Below are 22,675 nucleotides of genomic sequence, written 5' to 3' on the forward strand. Positions count from 1 at the left end.
CTTCGTGCTCCACATTGGGCGCCAAGAAGAACTGTTGTGGTTTAAACAAAGTCAGCCATAAATCATGCAGTCGCTCTCTCACTCCCCTCTTCTTGCCCTCCCCCTACTCCTGGAGGGACGGAGAGGAGAATCGAAAAGAATGCAACTCTCACGGGTTGAGATAAGAACTGTTTAGTAACTAAGGTATAACACAAATCACTACTGCTACCACCACTAATAATAATGATAAAGGAAATAACAAGGGAAGAGAATACAACACCTCAACACCAGCCGACCGGTAACTTGCCCCACCCCACCCAACCAAGCACCGACCAATACCTCGTCCAACCCTGCCTTTCCTAGCCCTTCCGGGTAACTCCCAGTTACATCCTGGGCATGACGTGCTGTGGTACGGAATACCTCTTTGGCTAGTTTGGGTCAGGTGTCCTGTTTCTGCTTCCTCCTGGCTTCCCCTCCTCCCCTGCAGAGCATGAGGCTCAGAAAGTCCTCGGTCAGGCTAAAACATTTGTGTTATCAGCTCTGTTCCCAGTCCAAAAGTCAAAACACAATGCTGCACCAGCTACTAAGAAGGAGAAAAATGACTGCTACTGCTGAACCCAGGACAAGCACAGCATGTTTCAATCATCACAGTGAAAGAGCAGATAGATGCTTCTTCAGCCTACAAGCTTGAGAAGTTTCTGAACTAAGCACTAATTAGTAGTATTCTGTAGTCTTTTAAGCACTCCACCTGTAAACTTTGCTAAAAGAATTCTAAACTTTACATCTGGCGTTGTCTTTAAGAGTTGATTTGTTTTCATTTCTTCTTTCATAGCATAGATTAGGATAAAAGTTTTGCCAGGCTATTTCCATCCTCTTTCAGATTTCTCATTTGGTTTCAAAAGCTTTGACCAGGCTTTGGAATTCTGTAGAAAAATCCTGGCACTGATATCTAGGAAATGAGGAATGTAGGTCAAATTTCTTACACGTCAGGATTTCAAGTTTGGAAGAATCTTTACTGAGTAGTAAATACTCAAGTTTTCTGTCTTATTTCAAACAATCTCTCAAAAGATTTGCAGAAGAAATTGAACATTATGTTTTTATGCAATTGCACAAATAATTCTATTAACAGAATACTACTTTTCATGCACTTTGCATTCTGCAGTCATTGTAATAAATATTAAAAATAAGAAATTGTTAAAGGAATTAATTTCTCAAATGCTTGAAATACAGCTAAGTACTATTTGCTGTGCAGCTAGGTAATTGTCAAGGTCCGACTGGATAAAACCAAGTGTCAGAAATAATTTTTTCATGATCCCCAGAGTGAAATTAAGACACAAATGAGGTCAAGTACCACAATCAATCCATTTGCTTATTATAAAAAGATAACTATTATAAAAATATTATTATTAAAAATATATTTAGTAGCAATAGGGCAGTTTGGAAAAAAGTATAGAGTTAAGCAAGCATTTGCAACTATCGTGCAGAGAGATAGTCAAAACCATGGATCCAGTGGCATCCTGAGGATCCATAGTCTTCGTTGGTGAGTGCCTACTCTGGTGATTACCTTTGTCCCCTTTTATTATGTGTTAGGGGGAAGTACCTACTTCACATTCCTGGTTGATTGCACACAATGGACAGTGGAATGTGATCTCAGTTCCTCACACCAGTAATGGATGGTGGAGTCTTATCCCAGTTCCTCGCACAGCAGTCTTTGAGACAATGGACAGTGGAATGTGATCTCAGTTCAGTCTCTCACAGTAATATTCTGTGTATCAGACTTTATAATGATTTCAGTTTACTGAAGTACTGTTGAAATAGTTAAGTCCATGTTCTGTTGTATAATACAACATAATAAGAATTCATAATATGGAAGAATTATAACCTCTCTTTCTTTTTCCTCAGAAACTTGTGGATTTTTGTCTCTAAGTTTACAGAATTTGATGCCAGAAAGCTGCACAAGCTGTATAAACATGCAATCAAAAAACGTCAAGAATCTCAGGTAACACTTTCAAGCTCTCTAAATATACAAATATATATTCTAAGTTTATAATTGTTTTATTAAGTATCGATTGAGTACACTTAGTACATTTGAAGTGTATTCTACTGTATAGTAAACTAGTCTGTTTCTTAGGACATTTTCTGAAGAATTCAGATGCAACTTTGGGATTTATCAATGACAATTTTCGTATTTGTCTCTTTTAGCAACACAGTGACCAGAATATTAGCAGCAATGTGAGTACCTGTGTAATTAGAAATCCAGGTAAGAAATCTTGAGTACATTATTGTGCTGGATATCTTAAATGATGGTATGGAAAATGAAATAAGCTTAAAACTGTCTCCTAGAACTCCCATATTGCTGGATATCATAGCCTGACTTAGTGTAACTTCACTCGTTTGCTGATGAAATACAGCTGAGCACAGACTGAACTTAGTACTTACTGATTTTATTAGCAAGTTATTTGGCCATTCTTTTTTTGTATTTAATTTTGAGGAGGGAGAATGGCCAGCTCAACACTTCTTGGAGGTTCTATACCTTTTTGTAGCAGTTGTAATGTCAGCATATCATAAGAAAGATATTCCCTGATGACATGGTTAGCAACCAGTTATATGGGATGTCTTTTACTGTTGACAATAATACTGGTTTTCTATGCTCCCACACTTGCCTTCTTATAATACTTGGTTGTATATCATGTTATGTAAAACCTTGAGTATGTTATCATGGGTTTAAAATTAGTATAATGTATTTTAGTAATGCTACTAAAAGCCTTTCATCAACAAGGTATACCTCTAAAACTGATGTTCATGCGAGGACTATCTCTCCTTAGAGAGGAACTTCCTACTATTCTGTTTAAAATTGCTCTACTAGAACACCTGGTCTCTATTCACTGCTGATTTGGACCTCTCCAGTCTGCAAGGTGGAAAATTTTAGTTTTTCAACCCTACATATCTATATTTCTAGCTTGCTTGCCTTCTATTTACTTCTGAGGTTTCTTTCAGTTCACTCACATTAGTGCATTCGTCTTTCTATTATTTAGATCTTGTTTTTCTCAAATTATAATTCTGCTTTCACATTGCTTTAAATCTGACAGGTAGAAGTGCTGTTTGAATTGGTAAAGAAAAAATTTATTGTGTATGAGACTTCCTTATAACCTCTGCTTTATTAAACAGATGTTGAAAGACTGAAAGAGAATACAAATCATGATGACAGTAGCAGGGACAATTATTCTTCTGATAGACATTTGCCACAATACCATGACCATCATAAGGACAGGCATCAGCGAGATGCTCGTAAGAAAAGTGACTCTAGGAAAAGGTCCTATTCATCCTTCAGCAATGGAAAAGACCACAGAGACTGGGATCACTATAAACAAGACAGCAGGTAAATTGATTCAGCAATTGTAAAATCTGTTAAGAATTCCCTTCCTAGCTTTGCAGTATGCTTGTAGTAAGTACCAAAGTACCATTTCTGAGTAATGCAGAATTGCAAAGAAATTTCTCTAATGCAATTCTACTTAATTGACATAATTGTAGTTCTTACTATGTGTTCAGTCATACTAATATAAGTAAATCTTTTCAGATACTATAGTGATAGTAAGCATAGAAAGTTGGATGACCACAGGAGCAGAGATCACAGGTCAAACCTGGAAGGAAGTTTAAAAGACAGTCGGCCTCATTCAGATCACCGTTCCCATTCAGACCACAGGATACTTTCAGATCACCGTTCCACTTCAGAGTACAGCCATCATAAATTTTCCAGGGATTATAGGTACCACTTAGACTGGCAAGTGGACCACAGAGCTTCTGGTAGTGGCCCAAAGTTACCATTAGATCAGAGGTCTCCTTATGGTTCAAGGTCTCCTTTAGGACACAGATCTCCATTTGAACACTCATCAGATCATAAAAGTACACCTGAACATACATGGAGTAGCCAGAGAACTTAACAAAGATTGCCATTTTTTGAATCTTCTTTTAGCCATATGCAGTAAGCTACACAGTGACTTGAAAGCCTTACGTGACTTGAAAGATATGGACTGGGTATTCTGTCAGTAGCAGTACTGTTACTTCTTTCCAGAATGCATGATCTATTATCCCAACAACTGAAAAATATTTTTGTATTTAAAGTTTATGCTGCACATGTTGTGGCACTTTTTTTTTTTCTTTTCCCCTCTTTAAGAAATGGAAAATGTTTACTTTTACTGGGACCTCAACACTGCCCCGTTCAGACTGGATCTTATAAGACTGTTTTTAGGCTGAACACAGTTCAATTTCTGTTTTTAAATGAATTTTTAAACACTGACCTGTGGTCATATTTCAGGAAAGAATTAAGAGTTTGTTTTGTTTTCTTAGTAAAGAGTTCTCAAGGGCTTCGGCTCACTTTCCAAAGCTATTTCTTTACGTTGTACACTGCAACCACGTTGCCGCTTTTCATCACAAGCTTGAATATTTAAGTTCTGTACCTATAGCTGTAAAATACCCAGGATTTCTTCTGTTTGTGATCAGTTGTAATAATGCCTTTTTACAAAACAAAATAAATGGCTGAAAATTATTGCAAACTAATTGAATGAGCTTTCTTTTTTTTTCCTTGTTCCATTCCCCACCAACTCAGGCCTTGTCACAAGTATGAAACAAAGTCACAAAGTGCTAACAATTTTTAATAAAATATCTTTATGAAATCACTGTTGAGAATACAAAAATGGGGAAATGCAACATTTTTATTTCATTTAATGCCCTTGTTTTATTGGATGCTTCATATACATGTTTTGTTTTTATTTTTCTATTAAACTGTCAATATTGTGATTTTTTGTGATGAAATGGTGGGAAATATTCAGCTAAACTTCTATCTGAAAAGTTTTTTCCAGTCCATTGGTTTTAAAGGAGTGTTTAATATCCAAATCAGCCAAAATTTATTGAAAATACATGTTTTCCCTCTTAAAATGGGCAATAATGTCAAATGTGCTATGCAGCCAATTACTATATTAGATTCTAATGGCTTTCTATTAATAGAATTATTACAATGTACACTTACTGTACGTAGATAACTTCTGTCTGACAAATTAAATTTAAAAGGATATATGGGCTCGTTTGCTGCTGTTGTTTTTCTACAGTGTACCTTTCTCCTTTAACCATAAAAATAGCAAACTCTAAGTACTAAATTTTAATACACAACATAATTAGGGAAGATAAATGTCTACCCTGGCATCATGTGGTTGGAGCTAATATGTTGTGGTCTTCTATGAAGAGGTTACAGTATGGGTGGATAAGGGAAAAGTTCTGGTCTTGTGCAAAGCCTTTGAAACCCCTACACGACATCCTTGTCTCTAAACTGGAGAGGCGTGGATTTGATGGATGGACCACTCAGTGGATAAGGAATTGGCATTGCGTAAGCTCATTATTTTTGCGGATAAACTGTGTACTTTTATATCCTCTATTTTTATGTGCTTATCTTGTTTATTAGTTAGTGTCCTTGTCTGTAATTGGCCAGAGCATGGCGCTTCCCTCCAGATGTCCCTCAGTTCCTCATTATCTGGTGCTAGTAAGTCTGCACCATTCTCTAAACAAATGTTCTATTTCAGCTCGTTGATGGGAACGTGGCCTTTCTCTGTTAGCCACATCTCCACAGTTATCAGCACTGTTCTCAGGCTAAAGTAGAAAATACAGCACTGCACCAGCTACTAAGAAGGAGAAAAATGACTGCTACAGCTGAACTCAGGACCCTATCCACCCCTTATTCCATACCATTCAAGTCATGCTCAGATCCCACATTTTTCAATATACCATCGCTTTTGTCTCATATATATATATGCACAAAAAGAGAGATGTATCATTCCTTAGTCCACAGACCAACCCTATAAAGTTTGCTGAATTCATTCAGCCCATGATGTCAGGCTCCATCTCTTGCAACAGTCTTTCAGGGCAGTCTTTAAGAGACAGTTTGTAGTGTTGGATTGCTGCCTGCTGACGACACCACTAAACTCGTCTGGTCACTGCTGAGCTCGTCTGGTTTCATCAAGGTTCATTCTTTGTTGGGGTGATGGTTGGCGGGAAGTCAGGGTCAGTCGATGGTGACATGATGACAGTTCCGCTGCTGCTGGCTTTTCCCATGAGTTTATTCTCCACTGATGATCATGACAGCACATATATTCCTTTCAAAGCCCAGAGTGGTAGAGATGGGAATTTAGCTGGTGGGCTATGAAAGTGTTACATATCAGGCAACAGCATCTAGTGGAGTTCATTGGCTGTTTTCCCCCAAAATTAAATCTCCTTGAGGTACACAACAGACTTCCCCCTCTTCCCACATTACCCACCATGTACACACGGGTCCCTGAGCAAAAGCAATCCCATGGGTGGGTTTTCTTTACCTGAAGCCTTAATAACCCAGACTGTCTTCCCCAAAAAATTCTTCATGTGCATCACAGGAACTTTAACCCCCTCTACGGTACGTAAAAGTTCTGATTAGGCTGGGCTAGGCCTGTTGGCAGATCCCCTAGTGTTGATGACCAGGTGGCTTTTGGTAAATGTGTATTCCAGTGTTTGAAAGTCCCACCCATTGATCTCAGTGTAGTGTTTAACAACCCATTGTACCATTTGATTTTCCCAGAGGCTGGTGCATGGTAGGGGATGTGATATACCCACTCAATGCCATGCTCTTTGGCCCAAGTGCCTATAATGTTGTTCTGGAAATGAGTCCCATTGTCTGACTCAGTTCTCTCTGGGGTGCCGTGTCGCCACAAGATTTGGTTCTCAAGGTCCAAGATAGTGTTCCAGGCACTTAGAATACCCTTGAGACTTACCCGCTGCTTGTGGGGGAGTGGGGGGAGGAAGTGGGGGGGAGTGAGTGAGCGGCTGCGTGGTTCTGGGTTGCTGGCTAGGCTTAATGGACTATGACAATGGACCACTCGGTGGATAAAGAATTGGCTGTATGGCTGCATGCAGAGAGTTGCGGTCAACAGTTAAATGTCCACATGGAGACCGGAGACAAGTGGTGTCCCTTAGGGGTCAGTGTTGGGACTGATCCCGTTCAGCGTCTTTATTGGTGACATGGACAGTGGGATTGAGTGTGCCCTCAACAAATTTGCCAACAACACCAAGCTGTGTGGTTTGGTTGAGATGCTAGAGGGAAGGGATGCCATCCAGAGGGACCTTGACATGCTTGTGAGGTGGGCCAATGCCAACCTCATGAAGTTCATCCACGTGCAAGGTCCTACACCTGGGTCGGGGCAATCCCAGGCACAGCTACAGGTTGGGTGGAAAAGAGATTCAGAGCATCCCTGTGGAGAAGGGCTGGGGTGTGCTGGTCGATGAGAAAGTGAACATCAGCCAGCAGCAGTGGAAGAAGGCCCTTGCTTTTAATTGTCCTCCTCCTTTTTTTGTTTTTTGGGTTTGTTTTGTTGTTGTTGTTGTGTTGTTTTGTGTGGTTGTTGTTTTTTTTTGTTACTATCTCCCAGCTTCCTGGATTAACACCCTCCTTTTCTATATGTGCTAAGGTGGACGCTTGTGGCCCTTGCATAGTTTGGGCCTGGAGCAAGCAGTCCAGCTCCCTCACAGCTTCCCTGACATCTTTTAGCCTACTGACATTTTCCCCCAGCTCAGCCACCTACTGTAGGAGGTCCTCTACCAGGGCTCACTGAGTGCAGCCCTGTCCATTATGCACCCTTGCCTCAAGGGACGAGTGGAGGCACTTACTACACTTTGAGGTCTGCACTGCAGCCTTCCCTCTCAGCGGTTCTGTCTGGGTGCTGACGCTCTCCATCCCCTGCGACTAGGGAGAAATCCCCTTGCAGGTTGGTGCAGCCTGAGTGGCACTCCTTTGGGTCTCTTACTACCAGGAACAAAGATCCTGCTGGAGCTTGGAGAGTGGAGAGCAACAAGCCCAACTACTGCAGTAAAATAACCTAGAAAAACCTCTTAAAGGAGTGCTGAGACTAGAATGTGAGTTTTTTCAGGTGTCTTAAATTTGGTGGATCAAAGAGACACTTCCAGAGGGCAGTTTCCATCATGTAGGTTTCCTGCTCTAGCAACACCAGATTTTTCTGTTGTTAGTGCCCAGCTGGCTCATTTAATGAGAAAGGCAGGAGGCTTAATATTGGTCTGCATTTGTAATACAACAGGAGATACAGATGAGAAAAGTCTTCTCTGGTTCTTCCTCTTGGCTTTTTGTACAGAGGTGTCCTCCATATAAATAGTCATTATCACTGTACTCTAATCGGTAAATGATATATACAAGTATAGGTCTCTATATATTTACATGTAGGCTCATTTACAGTGTGATCAAAAATATCAACTATATTAATAAGCTTCAAAAGGTAAAGCATGACAGCTGAGCTGCTAGTGAAACCAAAGAGGAATCTCTGTGATAGGATTTCTTAGCACTCATTAGTAGTGGTGACACCTGAGCCATTGCCAAAGTAGCACTGGAGAAGGCGGCTTCAGTCCTTTTGGCTTGTGGATAATTGCTTCTGTGACATCTGGTGTAGAAGAACTGAAGCAACCAAAGCTGTAAAACACAAAACCCCTTTAACTGTGTTCTAATGCAGTAAACATTAGTAACAAGTCACAAGGCACTTTTACAACAGTGTTTAAAGAGTTTCCTGCAGTGTTTTGAAATAGTGTATGTGGGAACTTTTTTATGCAAATGCAGTAAAGGAAAAATAAGTCTAAAACCTCAAGTGTTTAGGAAAAAAAAGGCACCCAACAGCCTACTAGATTTAAATGAAATAGGCTGTGTGCTGGAGGAGAACAAAATTTTCAGACATCCTGGGTATTCATTTTGTGCATTAAGCTGCATGCTATTTTTTCTGAATCTTTAATTAGCCAGGTCTAGGTGATGTTGCAAATTGCTTAGAAGAGAGATGCCAGAGGATCTGGACCTTTCCAACCCTAACCATTCTATGATAACAATAATAATAACGATAAGGGAAATAACAATGGGAGAGAATTTAAAACTGAAAGGGGAAAGGAAAAAAAAAGCAATAAACACAAGTGATACATGATACATTTGCTCACCACCTGCTGACCGATACGCAGCCCGACCTGAGCAGCAATTGGTTCCTTCCAGGTAACTCCCCCCAGTTTATATACTAGTTCTGCGGTATGAAATATCGCTTTGGCTAGTTTGGGTCAGGTGCTCTGTCTATGCTTCCTCCCAGCTTCTTGTGCCCCTCCTCACTGGCAGAGCATGAGAGACTGAAAAGTCCTTGGATCAGGGTAAGCATTACTTAGCAACAGCTAAAACATCAGCATTATTCTCAGATTAAAGCCAAAACACAGCACTGTACCAGCTGCTAAGAAGAAAAATAATTATCCCTGCCCCTCTACTCTGCTCTTGTGAGACCTCACATGGAGTCTTGTGTGCAGTTCTGGTGTCCTCAACATAAAAAGGACATGGAACTGCTGGAACAAGTCCAGAGGAGGGCCACGAGGATGATCAGGGGACTGGAGCACCTCCTGTATGAATATAGGCTGAGAAAGTTGGGGCTACTCAGACTGGAGAAGAGAAAGCTGCGTGGAGACCTCATAGCAGCCTTCCAGTACCTGAAGGGGGCCTATAGGGATGCTGGGGAGGGACTCTTCATCAGGGACTGTAGTGACAGGACAAGGGGTAGCGGGTTCAAACTTAAACAGGGGAAGTTTAGATTGGAGATAAGGAGGAAATTCTTTCCTGTTAGGGTGGTGAGGCACTGGAATCGGTTGCCCAGGGGGGTTGTGAGTGCTCCATTCCTGGCAGTCTTCAAGGCCAGGTTGGATGAAGCCTTGGATGACATGGTTTAGTGTGAGGTGTCCCTGCCCATGTCAGGGGCGTTGGAACTAGATGATCTTGAGGTCCTTTCCAACCCTAACTATTCTGTGATACTATGATCCCAGCTGAAACCAGGAGCAGTTTCTGCAGCAGGAATAAACCTAATGTGGTGATTGCTAGGCTGGCAGTAACCTTCCTAGGAGTGACGGTCAACAGAGATGCTGGACAAGGTGGGTTTGGTAGACAGCTCTCTGCACAAATATATTGGGGCAAAGAGCATGCAGGAGTACCTCTGTGCTCAGTGATTGAGTGGTTGTGAAAAGAAACAAAATTAATGTGCAGGAGAGTGTGAGGACAAAGGAAGGGCATCGTGATGGGCTGGGCAGAGGCTCAGTGCGCATTCTGCACTTCTTTTACTGGCATGCTAGTAAAAGTGCAAGAATGATACAACAGGGAAAAAAAATTGGGATAGTGGTGGTGGTGATGTAGGAATACTCATTTAGTCTGAAAAGAAATTACATGGTATTGTTATTTTTCAGTTTAGTTGGTAAGCTTAACAGGCTTGTGACATTTTTAAAGCAATATGTCTTGTTCCATTATTCATATGCCAAACTATAGGTAGGCATGATGTTTAATGAGGTACTAGTTTTAAAATGTATATTAATAAAAGTAAAGTCTTCTTGGAGAGAATAGTAAATACTATGGGAAATACCATGGCTTTACACATAGTAAAATAATCATGTTAAAATATAAATAATTAATATTAATTTATCTGAAAAAAAAAAAAAGTGAAACAAATCAGTCCAGGCAAAATGCCCCCTCATCAGCTCTTCACCATTGATAGCATTAAAACACAAAGTCCAAAACAATTGCGTACTGAATACCGAAGATATTGCCTATCAGAAGAAAGTATTATTTAAAATAATATTTTGGAAATGGGAAAGAAAAAAAGAACCCAAATAGGAGCATACAAGAAACACTTCAGTGAGTAAAGAATTGGCTGGATGGCTGCATGCAGAGTTGTGGTCAACAGATCAGCGTCCAGCTGGAGACCAGTAATGAGTGGTGTCCCTTAGGGGTCAGTGTTGGGACCAATTTTGTTCAACATCTTTGTTGGTGACATGGGCAGTGGGATTGAGTGTGCCCTCAGCAAGTTTGCCAACAACACCAAGCTGTGTGGTTTGGTTGAGATGCTGGAGGGAAGGAATGCCATCCAGAGGGACCTTGACACGCTTGTGAAGTGGGCCAATGCCAACCTCATGAAGTTCATCCAAGTACAAGGTCCTACACCTGGGTCGAGGCAATCCCAGGCACAGCTACAGGTTGGGTGGAAAAGAGATTCAGAGCAGCCCTGAGGAGAAGAACTTGGGGGTGTTGCTTGATGAGAAGCAGCTCAACATGAGCCAGCAGCGTGTGCCTGCATCCCAGAAGCCAACCGTATTCTGGGCTGCATCAAAAGGAGCATGGCCAGCAGGTCAAGGGAGATGATTCTCCCTCTCTACTATGATCCTGTGAGACCCCACCTGGAGTACTGTTTCCACATCTGGGGTCCCCATGACAAAAAGGACATGGACCTGTTCAAGTGAGTCCGGAGGAGGGCCACGAAGATGATCGGGGGCTGGAGCACATCTCCCATGAAGACAGGCTGAGAGGTTTTGGGTTGTTCAGCCTGGAGAAGGCTCAAGGAAGACCTTATAACAGTCTTCTAATACCCAAAGGTGGCCTACAAGAAATGTGGAGAGGCACTTTTTACAAAGGCATGTAGTGACAGGACAAGGGGGAATAGCTTTAAGCTGACAGAGGGGAGATTTAAATTAGACATTAGGAAAAAATTCTTCCCTGTGAAGGTGGAATAGGTTGCCCAGAGAAGTTGTGGATGCCCCCTCCCTGGAAGTGTTCAAGGCCAGGTTGGATGGGGCCTTGAGCAACCTGGTCTAGTGGAAGGTGTCCCTGCCCATGGCAGGGCGGTTAGAACCAGCTGATCTTTAAGGTCCTTTCCAACCGTAACCGTTCTATGTTTCTATCATATCTATTTGTACCTACACACCAATGTATATAGTTTTTAAAGTCTGTCCATTTCTAATATCTATTTATATCTCAGCTTAATTTCTATCTTACCTTAATTTTAATTTAAAAAGTAGCAGCAGAACTGGAACTAAAGTAAATTTTATTTTAAATGGCAAATTTCATGTCTTGATATATGTCATTAAGATTTAAGCTTAAAATTTCTATTTTCCAAATTTACTAATGTGAGTTCTCATACTGACTTCAGTATGTCTATCCGTGTGAGTTCTACTGTATAGGCGACATTGTCCAGTGAAGAAAACTGTTTTGTTTTTAAAATAAGATGTTGCTTTTTTAAACAACTCTGCAATTCAGCTGCTCTGGGAATACATCGTAACATTAGTAATTTCTTTTCCAAAGTCCTCTGTCCACACAAAAAATGTTACAAGATAGGAACAGAAAGTGTTTGTTTAAAAGCCATTGGTCTGAGCTACAAGCATTATCTGGTACAGAATTGGGCGTGAACAATTTATTTGTTTAGCAGATATGGCCTTTCCCCTCCCATCTTTTTTTGAGAGTAGGAGCATTAAAATTGCCCTAGACCATATCCTCTGAGAAATACATGTTCTGAATCTTGAATCCATACATTTTTTCCAACAATGAGTACCCATTGCTCCTTTGCATACTTCGCAATTTGAATCAACTACTTGATTGGTGTGATGGGTCATACAGCCAGATGGAATAGTTTCTGGTCCATGAGTCCATGAGTCCATGATTACATTTCCCTCACCTCTGTGAACACCTGCAATATCTTAACATGCAATAAATTAAGAACTTATGGCAACACTAAATTTTTAAGGTCAAGATATGGGAACATTTAGGAAGAGAAACACTGTGATAGTAGACAACCAGACTATCCAGCTAAATGAACTGATTTTAAATCTACCTGTGTGCCTTCCATGTATAATTTAAAATACTGCAGCGTGTATGTGCACCTGTTGTGGCTTAAGTCCAGCTGGTAACTCAGCACCACGTAGCCGTTCACTCACTCCCCCACTTCTTTCCCCCCGCTCTCAGGGGGATGGGGAGGAGAATCAAAAGGATGTAAACCCCACAGATTGAGATAAGAACAGACCAATAACTAAAGTATAATAGAAAACTATTACTACTAATAATAACAATAATTATAAGGGAAGTAACAAGGGGAGATAATATAAAACCAAAAGGGGAATGGAAAAACCCTGATAAACACAGCTTATGCGCAATACAATTGCTCACCACCTGCCGACCAATACCCAGCCTGACCTGAGCAGTGACCTGGGCCTTCTGGCCGACTCCCCCCCAGTTTATATACTGGGCATGACATGCTGTGGTATGGAATACCCCTTTGGCTAGTTTGGATCAGGTGTCCTGTCTCTGCTTCCTCCCAGCTTCTTGTGCCCCTCCTCACTGGCAGAGCATGAGAGACTGAAATGGCCTTGATTGGGGTGAGCGTTACTTAGCGACAACTAAAAAATCAGTGTGTTATCAGCATTGTTCCCTGACTAAAGCCGAAATGCAGCACTGCACCAGTTACTGAGAAGGAGAAAAATAACTGTTAAATCTTAACCCAGGACACCACCCAGGTAAAAAAGATATTATGTTGTGAGAATGAAAACCACGTTTACCAACTGCATTAGATGATTTAAGATGAACACTATGGCCAAGGTGATCCTTGGCCTATGAATTGACTCAAGCAAATATTTGAACTGAAACTAAATTTTGGTCCATCCTTGAAAGTGTTCCAGATATGTGATGTTATTTCACCTCCTTGCGGAAGATACCATATTTCTTATTATTCTCCAATTTTGCATGTCAGATTTGTCATATGGTTCCCCCTATACACTGCTTCGAAGACAATCTGCATCACTGAGTTCTTGCTGAAAGGTCAGTGGCAAATTTGGATCAAGCAGAGCCGTAGTCCAAAGGAGAAGATGTCAAATGCCAAGTCTATAACCAATCTGAATTAGCCTGTACACAACAGGGAAGCAGCTACTTGACCCATTTCACTGGAAAGTCTGCAGACACCTGCAGGGATTCTGATATTGAACCATGGGTGTCAACATGCACAGAGTCCAATCTGAAAATGCATATTCAGTGTCAGCTACTTCTGGACTCCACAGTTACTGAAAAATCTACATAAACAGAGGCAATAGCTCCTATAGCATTAGCAAAGCATCTTATCTGTCTTCTATTTAATGACTACTTTTTATAGGTTCCGTATTGCACTTGACATCTCAAAATCTGAGATGTTCTCTGAGTGGTAGACAGAGCATGACCATTGCTTATGGATTTACTTTCACCTTTTCTTTAGAGAGCAAAATGTGTGCAGTCTGTGTCTTGTTTTAAATAGAGAGCTGTTTTTAAAGAAAAGTTCCTGCATATCAGAGGTCAGTAACTGCAGATTTTAGTCTTCGTTGTGGACAGTTAGGCATTTTGTGGTTCTGGACCAGACTTTGTTTGAATTGTGCTTTTTTTCTCTGCAAAGTCGACATAAACAGTGGGTTTGCTGTGGTCATTACACCCAGGTGTAGTCTACATTGTTGAGGATATGCCTGCAGAGTTGGGGTAATCCCAGGCACAGCTACAGGTTGGGTGGAGAAGAGATTCGGAGCAGCCATGCGGAGAAGGACTTGGAGCTGTTCGTTGATGAGAAACTTAACATGAGCCAGCAGTGTGCACTCGCAGTCCAGAAAGCCAACTGTATCCTGGGCTGCCTCGAAAGAAGCGTGACCAGCAGGTGGAAAGAGGTGATCCTGCCCCTCTACTCTGCTCTCGTGAGAACTCACTTGGAGTACTGTGTACAGTTCTGGTGTCCTCAACATAAAATGGACATGGAGCTGTTGAAGCAAGTCCAGAAGAGGGCCACGAGGATGATCAGGGGACTGGACCACCTCCTGTATGAAGACAGGCTGTTGTGGCTTAAGCCCAGCCGGTAACTCAGAACCATACAGCCGCTTGCTCACTTCCCCCCCCCCCCCTCCCCCCAGCTCTTGGAGAGATGAGGAAGAGAATCGAAAGAATCAAAATCCCACGGGTTGAGATATAATACAAAACTACTACGGCTACCACCAATAATAATAATTATAAGGGAAATAACAAGGGAAGAGAACACAATTGTTCACCACCAACTGACCGATACCCAGCCTCACCCGAGCAGTGATCTAGGCCTTCTGCATAACTCCCCCCAGTTTGTATATTGGGCATGACGTGCTGTGGTATGGAATACCCCTTTGGCTAGTTTGGGTCAGGTGTCCTGTCTTTGCTTCCTTCCAGCTTCCCATGCCCCTCCTCACTGGCAGAGCAGTGGCAAGCTCCAGAACACCTGCAATACATTGATGATATTATCGTGTGGGATGATACAGCAGAAGTTTTTGAGAAAGGGAGGAAAATAATCCAAATCCTGCTAAAAGCCAGTTTTGCCAGAAAACGGAGTAAAGACAAGGGACCTGGACAGGCGATTGAATTTTTGGGAATAATATGGCAAGATGGACATCGCCAGATCCCCACAGATGTGATCAACAACAAAACAACAATGTCTCCACCAACTAATAAGAAAGAAACACAAGCTTTCTTAGGTGTTGTGGGGTTTTGGAGAATGCACATCCCAAATTACAGTTTGATTGTAAGCCCTCTCTATCATGTGACCTGGAAGAAGACTGTTTTTAAATGGGGCCCTGCGCAACAACAAACATTTGAACAAATTAAATGAGAGATAATCCATGCAGTAGCCCTTGGACCAGTCCGGACCGGGCCTGATGTAAAAAATGTACTGTACACCGCAGCTGGGGAGAATGGTCCTACCTGGAGCCTCTGGCAGAAAGCTCCAGGGGAGACTTGAGGTCGACCCCTCGGCTTTTGGAGTCAGGGATACAGAGGATCTGAGGCCAGCTATACCCCAAATGAAAGAGATACTAGCAGCCTATGAAGGGGTTTGAGCTGCTTCAGAAGTGATTGGCACTGAAGCCCAGCTCCTCCTGGCACCCAGGTTGCCCGTGCTGGGCTGGATGTTCAAAGGCAGGGTCTCCTCTACACATCATGCAACTGATGCTACATGGAGTAAGTGGGCCGCACTATTTACAGAATGAGCTCCAATAGGAAATCCCAGTCATCCAGGAATTCATGGACTGTCCAGAGGACAAAGATTTTAGAATGTCACCAGAAGAGGAGGTGATGCGTACTGAAGAGGCCCCACCATATCATGAACTGTCAGAAAGTTATAAGCAACATTCCTTGTTTACTGATGGGTCCTGCTGTATTGTGGGAAAGCATCGGAGATGCAAGGCAGCTGTATGGAGTCCCCTATGACAAGTTGCAGAAACTGCTGAAGGAGAGGGTGAATTGAGTCAGTTTGCAGAGGTGAAAGCCATCCAGCTGGCCTTCGACATTGCTGAATGAGAAAAATGGCCCGTACTTTATCTCCCTATTGACTCATGGATGGTGGCAAATGCCCTGTGGGGGTGGTTTCAGCAATGGATTATTTTCTTCCCTTTCTCAAAAACTTCTTCCACTGTATTGCCCACGCAATAATATCATCAATGTATTGCAAGTGTTCTGGAGCTTGCCCCTGTTCTAGTGCAGTCTGGATCAGTCCATGGCAGATGGTAGGGCTGTTTCCACCCCTGGGGCAGTCGGCTCAAGGTGTACTGGACACCCTTCCAAGTAAAAGCAAACTGTGGCCTTCACTCTGCTGCCGAAGGAATTGAGAAAAATGCATTGGCAATATCAATTGTGGCATACCACTTGGCTGTCTTTGACTCCAGTCCATACTGAAGTTCTAGCATGTCCGGTTCAGCAGAACTAAGTGGTGGTATGACTTTATTCAGGCCGCGATAGTCTACTGTTAGTCTCCACTCTCCGCTAAAGGAATCATTTTATGGATGGGAATCAGGGATTTTTCTGGATTGACAACTGGGCTTAAACCATGACAGCTGCCCTCGATCTTCACACCCCCAGCCATGTCTTCCTTGTTTGTAACAGATCCAGCAAAGCATCTTCCCAGGTTGGGTCTTTGATCATCTGCATCGAGAAATTCTTTGGCACACTCAAAAAAATCTCCTAGATAGCTTACACCCAGCCATATTGCCTTTTGCACTGGTTTCACCTGGGATAGAGTTAATTTTCTTCCTAGTAGCTGGTACAGTGCTGTGTTTTGTCTTTAGTCTGAGAATAATGTTGATAACACACTGATGTTTTAGTTGTTGCTAAGTAGTGCTAGAACTTCACTACAAACTGGAGTCAAAGGCAGCCAAGTGGCATGGCACAATGGATATTGCTACTTGCACTTCTCATAGAAAATCATAGCCAAACATTTGGTTTGCTGTTTAATAGCCAGGGCCTTGTGTGTCTCTAAGCATTATCCATATCCACGCAACAGCCTGCAGCTAGGTCACCTTATCCTTTTTCCCAAATCAACTTAACAGCTGTGAGACAAGCAGAGCGAGCAGTGATATTTACAGCTATGGCCATGATTCTATACTGCCTGACAAAGTCCACTATTCTGGGTCCGGCTGGGATGAAGTTACGAATTTGACTTTCTTCATAGCAGCCCATATGGTGCTATGCTTTGCATTTCTGGCTAAAACACTGTTGCTGAAACACCATTGTTTTGGCTACTGCTGAACAGTGCTTGCACAGTGACAAGGCTTTCGCTTTTTTTCTTCACCTCCCACCCCCCTTATCCACCACCAAGTGAGTAGGCCAGGAGTGGTCAAGAGTCTGGGAGGGAACATAGCCAAGACAACTGACCCAAACTGACCAAAGGGATATTCTAAAACATATGACATCATGCTCAGCAATAATATCTCAGGGAAAGGAAGAGGAAGGGGGAAACATTCATGGTTATGATGCTTGTCTTCCCAAGCAAACATTATGCATGCTGAGGCCTTGCTTCCCTGGAAGTGGCTAAACATTTGCCTGCCAGTTGGGAGTAGTGAATGGATTCCTGTTTTCATTTGTGCTGTTGTTTAAACCCAGCAGGTAACTCAGAACCACACAGCCGCTCCCTCACTTCCCCTGTTATTCCTGCCGGGAGCGGTGGGATGGGGAGAAGAATGGAAAGAATGTAAACCCTATGGGTTGAGATAAGAACAGTCCAATAGCTAAAGTGTAATACGAAACTACTACTACTACCACTACTACTAAGAATGATATGGGAAATAACAAGGGGAGAGAATATAAAACTAAAAAGGGAAGGAAAAAAACCCAAAACACAACAATAAACATGAGTGATGCACGATACAAATGCTCACCACCCGCCGACCGACACCCAGCCTGACCCAAGCAGTGATCCAGCCTGCCGGGTGACTCCCCCCAGTTTATATACTGGGTATGACATGCTGTGGTGTGGAATACACCTTTGGTTACTTTGTCATGTGGAGAAAATCCTTGCATTCCCTTTTTTTTTTGTTTTTATATATCTTTTAGATGACCCTACTTGAGCAGGGGATTTGGACTAGATCATACCTCCAACATATGCCAGCCACAGGCTGCTGGGCCTGCCCTTTTTCTCATGGATGGCTCTCTGATAACAGGGGAGGCCATCCCTCACATCAAGGTTTGGCATGGCATGTGTCCCCACCGCTCCACACCTGCTGGGTTGCAGCCAACAGTGGAGCTAAAGGTTCCTCTTGGTGGCAAACACAGAGGCCAAGCCAGTCTTGCCCTTGACTGTGGTAGCAGGCATTTGGCCAGCCTCAGTCCTTGCACCTTGATGTCAATGCAGAGTTTCACCTGCTTCATCCAGTAACAAGTCACTACTATGGCAAAGCACATACAGATTTACATTAGCAGAGTAACTATTACAGGGTGCAGCAGCATGTTGAAGATGCTGATGGCAGCGAGGGACTAGCCAAAGAAATTTCTTACCAGTGGAGTTCTCCCACCCTCTTAATTTGTTCCATTACCTGCTTTATAACACTACCGTCATATTAGAATCTTTCTAGCAGCTACTGCAAATTTGCATGCTCTAACATCTCTTTTGCAGGTGACAAATCCATACAATACAAGGTGTAGTTTCATATTAGCAACTGGCGAGTAAATACAGGTGCTTTTATATACAAAATCACAGCCTCTAATAATAGCTACTTTACAAGTACACTTATTCAAGTTGTTAATTTTCAGTTGCCTCCAAGTGATGTTTTGCAGTCATTCATTTTTCTCTGATTCTGCTTGGGGTGTTCACAGTCGGCTCCTGTAGCTGAGGCATTGGGTTTTTCCACTCATCTGTCCAACTCATGGCAAGGCTTGACAAACTTTGCAGGCAGCTGCCATGGACTGTAGGTAGGAGGACAGAAATATACCCCCTCTTCCGGGTTATCAGTTCTTGAAAAGTAGACCGGTTTTTAAGTGTTTCCTTAAAGTAGAGGCATTCTGATGCAAAAGGAATGTAAAGCAGCTGCAGAAGTAAACTGCACATTTTTAACAGTCAAGGAGTTTGCTGCATCATTACCCTTTTTTTTTTTTTATTTCTCTGCCACCCTGATGCTGCTTAGGTGACGGCTGATAAAGCTTGTGGTTGCACTACCCTTCTTGCTTTTTCAGTTAGCAGTTCTTGTTTCAAGTGATCTGTTCCTCCAAGTGTTGGATTCACCCCCAGGTTACTTTAAACACACTAAGCAAGGCTCCTACCATGCGCCCACTGTGTTGCAGGCGCTCTTTAGGCTTTGTTTAAACCACGACACTGTGGTGTCTCTACAAACTGCCTCAATACTTCAATAGATGGAGAGGTTTGGGTTTTGCTTCTTGGTTGTTTTTTTTTTTCCCCAAAGTTGTTCACCCTGCTTTGCATGGCTACAAACAGCGGCCTGCTCGGCAGCAGCTATAAATGCCTGCCTACTCCACAGCAGCTGCAGCTGCCTGGCTGCTTCAGCAGCAACCATAAACACCTGCCAGCAACCGCACTTTTGCATTAACCCTTTCTTGCCTGAAATGTTAAACTGCTATCTGTTAAGAACTTTTACATGAACCCGACAACAAAAAAATACATAGAACACCATCTGCCCTCATCACACACACACACATACGTATGGGATCCCACAAGCACACTCCACACAACTACAATATTTGAAACACAAAATCCAGACAATCATTACTCCCACTACACAGTCCCACGTACAGAACGTGGCACAAGGACCCTGTGAAGACTATGAGGAAACCAGCTCCAAGAAGCATCATCGCAGTGCGAGGTGGCAGGCTCAACTTTAGTGAGCGTCCCCGCAGAGGCTCTGCCTCCCCCACGTTGCATGAGGCTTCGGCTTTTATACTGACCAAAATGCACACTCATTCCGACACAGGTGGACAGCCTATGTCAGAAGAAGTGGCCAGCAATATCTATAAAGGTTCCCAAGCGTCAATAGAAACATAGACATATTTGCCAACTTCTAGTACATGAGTATCACAGAGAGACTTTATCAAATGAGTTGTATATGGGGCCCCAAGTCCACGGTCCACCACAGTCCACCCGATACCCCTGATAAGAGCATACGAGAGACCTTCCCACCGCGGGTCTTGATCCAGCACATACATCACAGGGAAAGCACACAATACATCTGCATACCCCACCCATCTCACTTCTCCCTCTACAGCTGCCCATTTATCATGAGGATCTGGGGGATATAAATCAGACTCCTTTTCCAGATCAATAGGCCCCGGGTCTAAAGGACCATCCAGATCAGCATCAGAATCATCAGGCATCAGAACCTCAGGAGCAGCAACAACAGCAGTCCGATGAATATGCACAGGCTCCTTCTTGGGGCAATAGGGACTGGATCAAAAGATCATCTTCATCTCTGTCCTCAGTCTTTGCAGCCGCAGGGGAAACTGGCAGATGTTCAGGGGGATGGGGGGTCGTGGTGGGGGCAATGGGCTCCATGATCTTCTTTTTTTTTTTTTTTTTCACTTCAGGAGCTGTTGATTGTGATGGTTGAAGGGGGTTTACGGTTAAGGCTTGTACCGGTGCTGGTCCGGGCACTGATATCGGGGAAAATATTTCATTTGAATCAGATTCTGTCCCAGAGGAATTCGGCGAAAGCGCAGCGAATGCAAACGCAGCGGCTGCCTTTTCACTTTTCATTTCTTCTGAAGTCTCTTTAACCAGTTGCCACAAGGTAGCTAATTTATGAACCTCCTTGGATCCCTTACTAATTTCTTCCCATAAAGCGGATCCAATCTGGTCCCACGCCTGCAGCTCAAAAGCTGCACCCTCTCCCAAAATTAGCTCCTGGTTCTTTGCCCATTTTAAAAGGGCTTTCAAGGTACTGTCATCATATGTTAGTCCTCTCTTAGAAAGGATATGTTGGAGGAGCTTTATTACTGCCACCTCTTCTTTCAACAGTGAGACTCCCATCTCCTCCCCGACCGCTCACCTGATCAGAGTGAGATTCCCTCTCTCATCACGCTTCCCTTTCCGCGTGGATACCTCAGAGTACACTCTGGTTCTTCAGTTGCCAGGACAGCAACCCCTTTGGTCGGCTTTTCTGCTCCCCTCCTATTCCAGCTGTCTTCTTCACTCAGTCAAGCAACAGCAAGAGGGTCCCTGTTCGGGCACCATTTGCGGAAGATCAGCAGACAGCAGAATGATTAATGTAATCAGAAACTGACCTTTATTCACTTCAGAGCACTGCCTTTTATAGTTTCCAAGCTTGGTCACGCCCTTAAGCTTTATAATGATTGGTTTCTACACATAATGCAAAGGCAGATGATTGGTTCCTTCTTCAGCATCTGGGAGCTGTTTCCCTCCTGCAGAACTTCCACATACGTGGCCACAAATTTGCTCTGAAGTAATCTGTGAACTAGGCCGTTAATCCTTACTACAAACTCTAACCAATGGCAAGAGTCCTGCATCCCTCACATGCCCATTGTTTGTTAAAAAGCTCTCAACAGTTCTTATCTCAACCCCTGTGGGATTTACAGTCTTTCGATTCTCCTCCCCATCCCTCCAGGAGCAGGGGGAGTGAGCGAGTGGCTGCATGGTTCTGAGTCATTCTGGAGGTCATCATTGAGCATGTAGAAGAGAAGGAGTACTGAGTACATCAGGAGTAGTCAGCATGGATTCACCAAGAGTTAATCTTGCTTGACCAGTATAATAGCCTTCTATGGTGACATGGCAGGACAGGTTGACGAGGGGAGAGCACTAGATGCTACCTACCTTGATTTCAGCAAGCTTTTTGATGCTGTCTCCCGTAACGTCCTCGTAGGCAAGCTTAGGAAATGTGGGTTAGGTGAATGGACAATGAGGTGGATCAAAAACTGGCTGAATGGCAGAGCTCAGAGAGTTGTGATCGGTGGAGTAGAATCCAGTTGGAGGCCTATTGTCAGTGGTGTTCCCCAGGGACTAGTACTGGGTCCAGTCTTATTCACCTTGCTTACCAATGACCTGGATGAAAGGCTAGAATGTACCCTCAGCAAGTCTGCTGACGATACAAAGCTGGGGGGAGTGGCTGATATGCCTGAAGGCTGGGCTGCCATTCAGCAAAACCTTGATGGGCTGGAGAGTTGGGCAGAGAGAAACCTAATGACATTCAACAATGGCAAGCACAGGGTAATGCATCTTGGGAGGAAGAACCCCAAGTACCTGTACAGGTTGGGAGTTGACCCACTAGAGAGCAGTTCAGCTGAGAACCACCTGGGAGTATTGGTGGATGATAAGTTGACTATAAGCCTGCAGTGTACCCTTGTGTCCAGGAGGGCTAGTAGCATCCTGGGGTGCATGGGGAGTAGTGTGGCCAGCAGGTCAAGGGACATGATCTTCCCCCTCTACTCAGCCCTGGTAAGTACTGTGTCCACTTCTGGGCTGCTCAATACAAGAAAGGCAAGATGCTACTGGAGAATGTCCAGCAGAAGGCCACAAGGATGATCAGGGGTCTGGAACATCTCTCTTAGGAGGACAGACTGTGGGATCTTGCCCTTTTTAGTCTG

At 43.2% G+C, this 22,675-nt stretch overlaps 1 protein-coding gene and 1 long non-coding RNA gene across 8 annotated transcripts in view; one reads left to right on the forward strand and one right to left on the reverse strand.

Annotated features, from left to right (window-relative positions):
• The window catches only part of LOC136004477 (chromodomain-helicase-DNA-binding protein 1-like), a 119,467-nt gene extending 114,931 nt beyond the window's left edge, over nucleotides 1–4,536 (forward strand). For all 6 annotated transcript variants that reach the window (XM_065660988.1, XM_065660989.1, XM_065660987.1 and 3 more), the window contains 4 exons: nucleotides 1,882–1,978; nucleotides 2,182–2,239; nucleotides 3,148–3,358; nucleotides 3,557–4,536. In XM_065660988.1, the coding sequence (XP_065517060.1) occupies nucleotides 1,882–1,978; nucleotides 2,182–2,239; nucleotides 3,148–3,358; nucleotides 3,557–3,920 (730 nt within the window). In that variant the 3' untranslated portion in view covers nucleotides 3,921–4,536. The remainder of the gene's footprint in view (nucleotides 1–1,881; nucleotides 1,979–2,181; nucleotides 2,240–3,147; nucleotides 3,359–3,556) is intronic.
• Nucleotides 2,636–21,342, reverse strand: LOC136004479 (uncharacterized). Of its 2 annotated transcripts, none has more exons than XR_010608484.1 (3): nucleotides 21,124–21,342; nucleotides 11,290–11,438; nucleotides 2,636–8,473 (listed from the first exon to the last, which is right to left on the reverse strand). It is a non-coding gene; the product is annotated as an uncharacterized LOC136004479 (long non-coding RNA). The 2 variants fall into 2 exon arrangements; XR_010608483.1 differs by having other exon boundaries at nucleotides 11,239–11,438.
• Nucleotides 21,343–22,675: the final 1,333 nt, after the last annotated feature.

The sequence above is a fragment of the Lathamus discolor genome, chromosome W, assembly GCF_037157495.1.
Source record: "Lathamus discolor isolate bLatDis1 chromosome W, bLatDis1.hap1, whole genome shotgun sequence".
Classification (NCBI taxonomy): Eukaryota; Metazoa; Chordata; class Aves; order Psittaciformes; family Psittacidae; genus Lathamus; species Lathamus discolor.